The sequence below is a fragment of the Danio aesculapii genome, chromosome 21, assembly GCF_903798145.1.
Source record: "Danio aesculapii chromosome 21, fDanAes4.1, whole genome shotgun sequence".
NCBI classification, from domain to species: Eukaryota; Metazoa; Chordata; class Actinopteri; order Cypriniformes; family Danionidae; genus Danio; species Danio aesculapii.
The window spans coordinates 43,436,302-43,449,345 of record NC_079455.1 but is presented as its reverse complement, the minus strand read 5'-3'; the positions used below and the strand labels follow the sequence as shown (position 1 = coordinate 43,449,345).

The following is a 13,044-nucleotide window of genomic DNA, read 5'->3' as shown; positions in this document are numbered from 1 at the left end:
AGATGGTCTACGACCAGGAAAATGTGTCCATTTATTCCCTTTTTTATTTAAGGAGTACACTTGTCCAGTGATCCAAAATGAGAAGAAAGAAAATAATAGCCAGCTGGCATATGTGTTTTGGGACTTGTGGAGCTGCTCATTGATGGATTTGCTCTTCAGTGTTTGGACTTTCAGCAGTGAAAATTAAACCACACTGAACTGAACTTCAACTCTGAAAACTGGACTGACACGATTTACTTTTACTAGAACTTCTATGTTAAGCTGCTTTGACACAATCTACATTGCAAAAGCACTACAGAAATAAAGATGAATTGAATTGAATGTACATTTACTTAGAACTGCAATCATAATAGGGTGGAACCTGAAGGTCAGACATTAACTATTCTAATAAATGGGAAAATATATTTATTATATTCAAAAGAGTTCAGATGAACTAATTATATGGTCGTGCTGCAATATTATGCCAAAAAAAACAACAACTCATTTTTACATACAGTGCATGTGGAAAGTATTGATAGCGCTTCACTTTTTCCACATTGTTTTATGTTACAGCCTTATTCTAAACTGGATTAAATTCATTTCCTCAACATTCTACACACAATTCCCCATAATGACAATGTGAATAAAAAGAGTTAAAAAAGAAGCTAAAAAAAATAAATCAGATGTACATCAGTATTCACAGCCTTTGCTCAATACTGTGTTGATGCACCTTTGGCAGCGATTACAGCCTCAAGTCTTTCTGAATATGCTACCACAAGCTTGGCACACCTGTCTTTGGGAATTTTTGCCCATTCCTCTTTACAGTACCTCTCAAGCTCTATCAGATTGGATGGGAAGCGACGGTGTACAGCCATTTTCAGATCTCTCCAGAGATGTTCAATAGGATTTAAGTCTGGGCTCTGGGTGGGCCACTCAAGGACATTCACTGAGTTGTTGTGAAGCCACTCTATTGATATTTTGGCGGAGTGCTTTGGGTCATTGTCCTGCTGAAAGATGAACCGTCACCTCAGTCTGAGGTCAAGAGCACTCTGAAGCAGGTTTTCATTCAGGATGTCTCTGTTCATTACTGCATTCATCTTTACCTCTGTCCTGGCTAGTCTTCCAGTTCCTGCTGCTGAAAAACATCCCCACAGCATGATGCTGCCACCACCATGCTTCACTGTAGGGATGGTATTAGCCTGGAGATGAGCAGTGCCTGGTTTTCTTCGAACGTAACGCCTGACATTCACTCCAAAGAATTCAATTGGTGCACAGATGGTTGTCCTTCTGTAAGGTTCTCCTCTCTCCACAGAAGAACACTGGAGCTCAGACAGAGTGACCATCAGGTTATTGATCGCCTCCCTGACTAAGGCCCTTCTCCCCTGATCACTCAGCTTAGATGGCCGGCCAGCTCTAGGAAGAGTCCTGGTGGTTAAACATCTTCCACTTACGGATGATGGAGGCCACTGTGCTCATTGGAACTTTCAGAGCAGCAGAAATGTTTCTGTAACCTTCCCCAGCCTTGTGCCTCGAGACAATCCTGTCTCTGAGGTCTACAGACAGTTCCTTTGTCTTCATGCTTGGTTTGTGCTTTGACATGCACTATCAACCCTGGGACCTTATATAGACAGGTGTATGCCTTTTCAAATCATGTCCAATTAACAGAATTGACCAAAAGTGAACTCCAATGAAGCTGCTGAAACATCTCAAGAATGATCAGTGGAATCAGAATGTACCTGAGCTCAATGTGGAGCTTCACACCAAAGGATGAGAATACTGATGTACATGTGATTTTTCAGCTTTTTTTATTTATAATAAATTTGCAACAATAAAAAAAAATATATTTTCACATTCTCATTATGGGTATTGTGTGTGTGTGTGTGTGTGTGATATATATATATATATATATATATATATATATATATATATATATATATATATATATATATATATATATATATATATGAAAATGCAAAAAAGATGCATTAGAGGTCGATGGTTTGAGTCCCAGTTGTACATTTCTGTGTGGAGTTTGCATGTTCTCCCCGTGTTGGCGTGGGTTTCCCCCACAAGTCCAAACACATGTGCTATAGGTGAATTGAATCAACTAAGTTGGCTGTAGTGTATGAGTGTGAATGAATGTATATGGGTGTTTCCCAGTACTGGGTTGCATCTGGAAGGGCATCCACTGTGTATAACATATGCTGTATAAGTTGGTGATTCATTCCACAGTGGCGACCCCTGAATAATAAAGAGACTAAGCCGAAGGAAAATGAATAAATGAAGATGCATTAGCATGTAAGGGATATTTATAGCTGAAAAATCACTCAACATTGGCTGCTGTAGCAGAAAGCTAATTTTGAACTCTAAGTTAATATTTACAACTAGCCGTACAAGCTAGTTTAACAAATATGCAGCTGGGAAAAGAAAAAGTCACAGTCTCAAAACAAAGCAGCCATTTTTCTCTCGCTCAAAGTCAAAATGCAAAACACTGAATTAGAATAGTGAACTCACAGCAGAGACCTGCAGATTTAAACAGGAGCGCAAGCTGTGCACACTGCCACAATCCTACAAATCCTTCAATCACTACGTCACACTTTTAATATCGTCAGTTTCACACACACCAGACCTCTGTGTTCCTTTCCCTGCGTTTTCAGTAGGAGTTTTGGTTTAATCATTGATGTGCTAGCAGTAACAGGGTCACTATAAGGACTTGCACCTCTCCAACAGTCTCCATAACAACACAACCTTCGCCCTGTTTCCTCATTTTCAGCAGTGACGCAAGAGAATACAGGCACTGCACATGTTGAAATCTGTGTGTGGTCATGAGTTAATCTTCAACGCAATGCAGGGAATTCTCATTTCAGTCTGTTTGTCTGACATCTGGGCTGGGGGCTGCAATCTTTATATATCGAAAAGTATTGTTATCGCGAAAATACATGTAATATTCATATCACAATGAGGTGGAATAAAGTACTTTATTTATTTTTCTTGGGAACGCACCAAAATGCTAATTTATGGAGATCTGCTGTTCTGCTATTGGCTAGAAGTTGAACCTACAGCTGAAAGTTATTACTAATGATAGGAGTTGAAAAGAGAGGAAAATGACAACAGCCAATAAGAATCAGAATATCTATTCAGGTTTTCACTCATTTATAGCGTCTATGGGTGCTTTTACACCTGGACGTTTGTACAGTTAGCGTGGTTTGTTTGGCATATGTGAATCCTGCAAATCGCGCTCCGATCCACGCCAAATCAATCGGTCTGAGATCGCCTGAATGAGGTGGTCTCCGCTCAATTGAAACAAACTCTGGAGCGGATAGATAGTAGTGAGAAAGAAAAACGATCCAATGAACTAACGAACCAGTCTATAGCACAGTGTATTATGGTTGTGTAATAGCCATATATACGGCTATATGAGGAGAGAATCATGTGCGTTTCATGTCATATACGAAAGTGAATACATGCTGAAACAGGCCCGGATTGGCTAATCGGGAGGACCGGGAGAATTCCCGGTGGGTCGGTCCTTTTTTTATGGCCGCGAGGGGTGGTGTCCCTAGCTGCTTGCACTCTCAGCAGTCACACTTTTTGTCATTTATTTATTTATTTGACCATAGCCTCACTCTTTTTATTCGTTATTTTGCCACAGCTCCGCTCTTTTTATTCATTTTCTAGCAGCCCCATGAGCAAAATGCAGCCTGCAGGTTAATGATGCCGTAACAAGGTTTTACAATTAGTGAAGTTTTTTTCCCTCGCCGCTGTCGCCTCTAGCTTTTATGGTTCGGGATCTATAGAGCTGCGCATCGTTGGATTTGCTCTTCAGTGTTTGGACTCTCAGTAGTGATTATTAAACCCCACTGAACTGAGCTAAACTGAACTGAACTTAAACACTGAAAACTGAACTACATTGTGCCAATTTACTATGACCTTTTATGTGAAGCTGCTTTGACACAATCTACATTGTAAAAGCGCTATACTAATAAAGGTGAATTGAATTGAACAAACAATTGATCATTCGACCGCAAACAGTGACACCTTATAAGAATTCGAATAATTAATATTAATGAATATTACACCTGCTCAATGAAAATCAGATGATCAGAAATCTAAAAAGGGGAGACAAAGATTAAGCCATTTTGGTCCAGTGGTCAGCACGTTGGCCGCCGACCCAAATTTGAGTCTCACCTTTATTTATTTTTTTCATTTTTAGTTTTAAGACATAATACTGTTTGGGCTACTTATGTAGGGGTAAATATTTTATTTTTATTTTTTGTGTGATCACTGTTACAAAGGACTGGATATCTATAAAGAATTTTGCACAGAATATATAGATAATGCAGGACAGGACATTGTGATGTTTTAAAGAATAGTGTTGCAGATTTAGCTCCCCTCTAATTTTATCATATTTATAAAAAACATGTGAAGTTCTAAAGCAGCTGTTTCCTTTAAAAAAGACATGATAGTGTCAGAAACTGAATTGGAAATGACCTTATTTTAATATAGTCAGTCGGGAACTGAGGTGGGCCGGTCTAAGGTTTGAAACTCCAGGGCTGAAAAGGAGTCCCACTCCGGCCCTGTGCTGAAATATTACACAGAGCTGTTTATCTGTTGGGAAAATTGACCGAAATTACCATCTGATATTTTTCCTTATTTTAATCTTATAGTATTTTGTATTAGGCCTGTTGTTTTGTTCATTTCTACACTGACACCTTGAAAGATCTGCTTCATGATCTGACTGCAGTCCCACTTCATCTGTTATTTCTCTTTATAATTTAAGCCTATAATGCAAAATCCAAGCAAACGTTTTTTTTTTATAAATTGATTGATTTAATAGATAGATTTTTACAACCATTGACAACTTAAATGAGGCTGTATGAGAAACTCTGACCTCTCTGATTTGTTTTGTGACGATGTCTGTGGGTGTCAAAACTTAAGGGCGCCTTTTCGCTTAATGTCTTATTGCTCATCATTCATTAATTCGGTCATTTTCTTTTCAGTTTAAGCTACAGTCACACTGGAGTTTGTGTGTGCGAAATTCTGTCGTGCGGCGCTGCGAAAAAGGGCGGGATTAAACAAGATGATTAGACATTTAAAAAAGCCAGCGATTGTTCCATGTTTTAAATTTCTGTCCAGAGAGGTCCTGTTTTGATCCTCGATTGGTCTCACGCAGTCAAATGATGGGATTTCGCCGGTCAGAGTTCACCAAGTTTGTACTTTGCACTGCACTGAACTGCGAAACTTAATGCATGACCCTGCGTTTCCAGTCTGACGCATTCGCGTGCGTATGAATGGAAGTCTATGGGAGGAAAAGCCCAGTGTGACCGCAGCTTTAGTCCCTTTACTATCAACTTATCCAGCATATGTTTTACACAGTGGATGCCCTTCCAGCTGCAACCCATCACTGGGAAATTATTACTCATCATCGTAAATTAAAATAATGACGTATGACAGCTGAGCAGAATCAGCAGAAAAAATAAACCCCGAAACTCTGACCAATGATAGGAGAATTTACCCGACGTTACTTGTTTGAACGATTTTGGTGCATTTAGAAACTTTGCCGTGTGAAAGCGAACTACACCAAGATCAAAAATAAACATTTTAACAATTTAAATCCCGGTTTCGGTACAAAACAAGCGATCTACAGGTGTAAAAGCACCCTAATGTTTTCACACTGACAGCTTTTAAAGATCAGAAAAGTTCATTAGACCAGAGAAATATCCACTATTACACACATCACAAGTGTTTTCTGTTTATTTACGGTTGTGAATTGCATTATGTGATGTTGATCTCTGCTCTGTCGACTTATGATGTTGAAAATTCAACTCTACAGTTTAACAAAGGGACTTTTATTGACATTTTAGCCATTTGAAATAATATAATGTGTAAAAAAAAATGAAATAAGTCTGTAAAACAACTGTAAAATGTGCTGGCAGTTTATTACAAGGTGTTTGTAGCGTAATATACAACATCAACCCAAACAATATAGCACTTTAGACTATTCAAAATGTTAATAAAAGTCTCTTTTTTGAGCTTTTCAAGGTAAAAAATTGTTAGAAGAAAGATCAAGGTGCCATAATGCAATTCAAAAGCATAAATAAATGGGAAAAATACAACAAATAAAAACATGAATCAGAAAATACGGAAATTACAGGTTTTTTTTTACAGTGTAGGGAAATGTTTAATGTTTAAAAAAAACTTTACAATATTGCATAGTATCAAGCAGCCCTAATCTGCGCCAAATAAGATTACATTCAATCTAAATCAAGCATAATGTATTCAATAGAGTTAACCAAGCACCTACAGTATAGATACTGAATACATGCATCAATATTTGACACTTCCAAGAAGCCAAACGTGACAGGTTAAAAACCAAAATACACATTGGCTTGCATTGTATTCTGCAGGTGTGTGTGTGTGTGTGTGTGTGTGTGTGTGTGTGTGTGTGTGTGTGTGTGTGTGTGTGTGTGTGTAAGTGTGATGTTAGCATGAATGAGGAGGAAAATAGAGCACGGTCTGTCTGTTTCTGGCCAGCTGCCTGAGGCAAAGGATTGTGTCTGTCCTCCGTCAATCTCTTTTCTCCTCTCCCCTGCCCTAAAAACCAGCTCTCAGCACATCTACTGCCTCAGCGCTAATCACTTTAGATTAAGCATAATGGCAAATCTAATTTATAGAAATGCAGCGAAACAGACATTTGACCAATACAAGCAGATAACCAATACGAGGAATGAACACAATTGTTTTTCATTTAAGTATTCAATTGACCGAATTACAAATAAAGCTAATTAAATCAATAAATAAATACGTAATATAATTAGGAGTTGAACGCCTTCAGATTTTTGGACACCGACTTTAATGTTATTAAAGTCAAGTTGACGTCGACTAGTCGCTGGTGATGTCATCAATAAAACACAAGATGCTAATATTATGCAACACGCCACAATTTGCTATTTATTTGCAGGAAATACATATACACAAGCTGTTTGACAGCTCATAATACGTTGCAAAACAATTCAACATTACCAATGACTATAGGCCCACACGGAATCTGCGGGCGCAGAATTCAGCAGATTTCCGCAGCTTTTTAGCCCATTACTAATTCTGTTTATTTACTTAAGTAGATATGTGTAAATCTAATTTTATTCCATTTTAGTTACAGTAATATTACTGACTAAAATGAAAATGTTAATCTGCTTTATGTACAATGCAGTTTGTACAGTAATATTTTCTGTCTTTTAGTAGATATATCATATGAGACTTGCTTTGTTTACCAAATAAAGTGAATCTAATTGGATTTGCATTGTAAACATTAAAAATATCAAAATACTTAGTCAAAATGTTTGTATTCTGCTTAGGCATATATTGTTTTTATTTGTGTTTTTGTATCTTCACTGGTTTAGGTCTATCACGGATAAATAAATATGGTACAGTAGGTGATTCGCTGCATCATTCATTCAAATGATCTGTTCAAAACAACTGATTCATTTACAAAAACAAAGTAAGGAATCATCTTAATGAATGCATCTTTGACTCATATGACTGGTTCAAAAACAGATTCATCTGGGAACAAAATTCACTTTGCATTGAGATGCACAAAGTTGCTCCTGCTTTGTTTTCAACTTTCATTGGTAAAGCAAAAAACAAGACAATATTGTGTCTAAAATGTAACTCGCTCAATGCAAAATATAAAACCCACATAGGATTTACGAATACTTTTTTAATATTATTATTTTAGATTGAATTTAATATATATATTACCAAAATAAAAACCCTATACTGTCGCCACTGGCTTGCCTGGGACTTGTGGAGCTGCGCATTGATGGATTTGCTCTTCAGTGTTTGGACTTTCAACAGTGAAAATTAAACCACACTGAACTGAACTAAACTGAACTCCAACTCTAAAAACTGGACTGACACAGTTTCAGTCTGCTTGAACTTCTGTGTTAAGCTGCTTTAACACAATCTACATTGTAAAAGCACTACAGAAATAAAGATGAATTGATTGGAATATACAACCTATACATCTAAAACCATCATCTAACGCCATATTAATAGGCACATAGTAAACACTTGTATTCTAAATGGGTATTAAAACATCAATACATGGCAACAAAAATCCTATTTCCAAGGCTGCCATACCAAAAGAGAAATAAAAATAAGGCCTTTATTATGAAAGTGATGATAAAGATGTCTAACTGTGCGTTCACACCGAAGGCGGTGAGAGTGTCGCAGGTCGCTCTGGCCGCCCTGGAGACAACGCTGTCTGCCTTCAGCTCCGGTGGCGAGAGCGTCAAAATTCGCTACATTGATCTCGTCTTTACAGGGGCCGTTGCAGCATATCATATCAGTTACATTCCTGCATAAAGCATGCTTTCTAGTGTGAAAATGTTGCACAATTTATCAAATTCATTTAACAATGGAAGATCAAGTTGCATGTGGTGTGGCTTTGCTCCACTTGATTACACAATATGTCCATATGTCTGAAATATTCTGAAGCAGCAATACTGTTTTGTACTGTCGCATGAGATTTCCGCGTTTTTAAAGAAAAATATATACAACATTAATGCACATCAGTAACTCGCCAGTAACTTATTGAATGCATGTTCCTGTAAGAAAACATTGCAAATAATTGGAAATCACGCAACCGCAATAATCAAACCCCTGGGAACAACTGTAGTTGGAACCAAAGTTCACAGTGACTGTGTTCTCTGGACTCCTCAAGCGGTGGACTTCTTCATTCCGATTTCTTGCGGCCGAACCGCGTCATAGCTCATTACTATAAAGTTAACTTGATTTCAACTCTCCTCGACGTTCACACCGGCGAAGACACGCCGCGATGCTCCTCACCGCTTATTGCTGCTGGCTCTCATTGAAAATGAATGATTTCCGGCTACTTTGACGCTCTTGCCGCTTTTGGTGTGAACGTACGGTAATAGTGACTAAAGTATTACATATCCATGCTAATTTCCATTCAAATACAGTCCTACAGTTCCCAGCGTAACAATTCAAGCCTTCGTTTTGAATGCACACCATCATTTTAATTTAGGCTCAGATCTGAAATTAATAATTTTTAATATAATATAATAAATATAATAAACATAATATAATATAATATAATATAATATATAATATAATAAATATATTATAATATAATATAATAAATATAATAAATATAATATAATAAATATAATATAATATAATAAACATAATATAATTTAATATAATAAATATAATATAATATAATAAATATAATAAAATAAATATAATATAATATAATATATGTAATAAATATAATATAATATAATATATTATAATATAATATAATATATTATAATATATGCAATAAATATAATATAATATAATATATGCAATAAATATAATATAATATAATATAATATAATATAATATAATATAATATAATATAATATAATATAATATAATATAATATATTATAATATAATATAATATAATATGGGATTTTTTCACTATGTTAAACAATATTATGCTGAGTGTTCAAATAGTCACCCAGTAAATACTTTTATTTTTTGACTATTCAGTCAAGGCATACTTTGTTTTGGTTTTGTGAGCCAATAATAAAGATGTCTATTAGTGACTAAAATATTACATATCCTATCCATACTAATTTTTATTCAACTACAGTCCCACAGTTCCCATCGTAACAATTTTGATGCAATTCAAACTTTCGTTTTGAATGCACGCCATCATAATAATTTTGCCTTGGCTCTGAAATAATATAATATAATATAATATAATATAATATAATATAATATAATATAATATATAATATAATATAAGGGATTTTCCACTATAACAATATTATACTGAGTGTTCAAATATTCACCCAGTAAATACTTGTATTCTGTCAAGGCATATTTTGTTTTGTGAACCAATAACAAAGATGTCTAATAGTGACTAAAATATTACGTAACCCATCCATGTTAAATTCCATTCAAATACAGTCCTGTACTTCCCAGCGTAACAAATATGAACCAATTCAAGCTTTCGTTTTGAATGCACACCATCATTCTAATTTTGGCTCGGCTCTGAAATTCCCACGGCTGTCTGAAGGGATCTTTCCCCAGGATACTCACTGTGATGACAGCCTTGCTGAGGCAGAGGGAACCACGGCAGCCATACTCTCGCTCGTCCTGGGATTTGTAGTAACTCAACGTGTTATTTTTCAGAACGACCCAGCGGTCCTGCCATCCGTGAATGTAGTTAGTCCACTGCAGAGGGAACAGAAGTCACAATTATCAGGAGAAAGCAAAAGATGGAAGAATAAATAAGTATAGGATTATAATTACTACTATTGGGCTGAACAATATTGGGAAAAATACATACATTGCAGTATTTTACTAACTTAAAAAGCTCTATTTGGAAAGAATTAATCATTTTAAAACTAATTATAAACACAGTAGAGCAAATATACAAATGCAGGAGTTTAACAGTATTCAGGTACAGAAATAAAATAATCAAATGTACAATAAAGCTGTATAGTCTTGATTATTTGTGTGGTTTATTTATAAACTAATTTCGAGAGGATCACGTGCTTATGATCAACACGGCTGGCTCCTCATTAGCTCCGTAATGTGACCCATCAGATAATTACGGAAGCATTATAAATAACCAGAGTTTTTCACTCCAGTTATCTTCGTCTTGAAGCTTCCCCCTCCTTCCACCCCTACTTCCTCCCTCTTTTTTCCGATAGGGCGACACGGTGGCCCAGTGGCTAGCACTGTTGCCTCACAGCAAGAACACCGCTGGACCAACCTCCTATCAGGCTGGTTGGTGTTTCTGTGCGGAGTTTACATGTTCTCCCCGTGTTCGCGTGGGTTTCCCCCGGGTCCCCCGGTTTCCTCCCACCGTCCAAAAACATATACCATAGCAATAGATTAAACCAAATTATCACCGAAAACAACCCTAGTTTACACTTCTCACGCGGTGACAAGCAGGGGAGTTCTCGAGACCTACCTGAGCTCGAACTCCCCTCTCGCCCTTCTAATGGGAGGGAGCCCCGGGCTCGAGGATATTACGAGCTCAGGGCTCTCTCCCGGGACAGCATGCCAAATACGCTTTATTGATTATCAGCTAAGTGTGAACTCTTGAAAAATGATTTAAAACAATTAATCTTTTGGTAAAGCTAAAAATGTAATAATTCCTTGTGCTCGAATGCTTTACACGTTACTTTAAATATATACTTTAAAACACACACAATCCATAAGCTTTCACTGTATTATGGTTAAAATGAATTGTACCGTCAACTGCAATCCTGACTCTGTATTACAGACGCTGCGATGTGACTAATACAGACTCACACATTGCGATGTCGATGCTAAAATTATATATCGCGCAGGCCTTATATTATTTTTATTATTATTAACTAAACTATTTCAAAAATCAATTGCTTGGAGTACTGTAAAAATGACAGCTATTTATATTCATGACAAATAAAAAAACTAAACAAAATCATAATATATTAAGACAAATAAAATGCTAAAGAACTGTAAATGTTAACAAATTTGAAATCGAATCCAAATATTAAAAACATGCACACAACTATACTGATTAATGAAAATAAATTAATGACTCTTCAATGTAACAGTTGAGAGTATTATTATTATTGAATGTATAAACATCCTCCAGCTGGGGGATGGGTTCAGGTCATCATGTGGAATAATACTGTAATCTCTCATGGAATATGCTCCTCTCATCACAAAAGCAGATGATCGGCTATCTGAGTCATGAGGTGAGGTTTTCTCGTTTAATCCCATCAGGAAGACAAGACGAGCAGATGAACTCTAGTAACCCCGTCTAACTCCAGCTTCAGCACTTAACCTGCTGCATCCCTTCTCAATTACACTGAGTGACTACACAAATACGAGCACGAAGAAAGATATTTATGGGTCATATATTTACATGTATTGCTATATATATATATATAGTAATAACAGTACTGACTAACATAACCTTGAGGCATGGAATATAACCAACCATATAAATAAACCTGTTGTAATAGGAGAAAATAATAATATGCTTTTCAAAATGTTAAGCATTTGATGCCCTGTTTTTGATTTGTGCATAATTTAATTGTAAAATCCATGTGGTTAGGGAGTAATGAGGACATAATGAGAGTTACCACGGAGAAACGGATCTGAAGTAAAACATGGTGCATGTTACTGTAATGTGAAACAGGTACACACGTGTGTAATCGTCGTGAAAATGTCGCCATATTACACAAACACAGCTATCCTCTTTCACTTTTTTATTATAGTATCTTTTTAGACCTTCTCCGTGACATTCGGCCAACTGACTGACGTTTGTTTACATCGGATCAGGTGGAAACACACACTAAAAACATTGGCTTTTTTGGGTTGGGAGGCGATGTTCGAGAGCTGAACCTACCTTACTGAGTACCCCGCTGAATTCCGCCACCCCACCGTGCGGTCCGGGTCCCGGATCGGCGTCTAGATCCTCGTCGGAACCGGAGGAGTTCCAGCTCTGGCTGTCCGGTAGGAGTCTGCCGTTTGGAAGCGGGCTGGAATTCATAACGTCTCCAACGAACGCACGAACGCTCCACAGAGGGCGAAAAACGACAAAAGCGGAAGAAACGCGGCCGTAGAATCAGCGGTGAGTGTCCGTTACAAGGCCTCGCATCGATTACAGTGTTGTTTATCCAGAAAATCCAGAAAATAAGCGGTAAATGTGGAAGTAAACCGTCCGTGTGTTGATTTCATGTGAGTGTGTGTGTGAGGCTGCGCGAAGGAGAGAGACACCCGCCCCCCCTCTCTCGCTCGCTCGCTCACTCACTCACTCTAAAAAAACGCCCTCTAAATCAGCATCAGCTGCCAAGAGAGATACTGCTGCTGACTCTCAGCAGCTACGCGAATGAATGAATGTTGGTGAATAAAACTACTTTCGTCTTTATGTTTTCCCTCAGTTGTTTTGTTTGTTAAATGTGGTTCAGTTTAACTCAACGTCATCAACCTCAGCCGCGGAGGCGCGCGCTTCTTCTCCTCCAGCTCAAGGGGCGCTGGCTGGCTAGCGGAT

General features: G+C 37.2%; 1 protein-coding gene across 2 annotated transcripts in view; it reads right to left on the bottom strand.

Annotated features, from left to right (window-relative positions):
* Nucleotides 1–12,767, bottom strand: part of LOC130214203 (ceramide transfer protein) — a 99,385-nt gene extending 86,618 nt beyond the window's left edge. For both annotated transcript variants that reach the window (XM_056445754.1, XM_056445755.1), the window contains exons 1-2: nucleotides 12,400–12,767; nucleotides 10,089–10,223 (exon numbers count right to left, since the gene is read on the bottom strand). In XM_056445754.1, the coding sequence (XP_056301729.1) occupies nucleotides 10,089–10,223; nucleotides 12,400–12,543 (279 nt within the window). In that variant the 5' untranslated portion in view covers nucleotides 12,544–12,767. The remainder of the gene's footprint in view (nucleotides 1–10,088; nucleotides 10,224–12,399) is intronic.
* Between the last annotated feature and the right edge of the window lie 277 nt (nucleotides 12,768–13,044).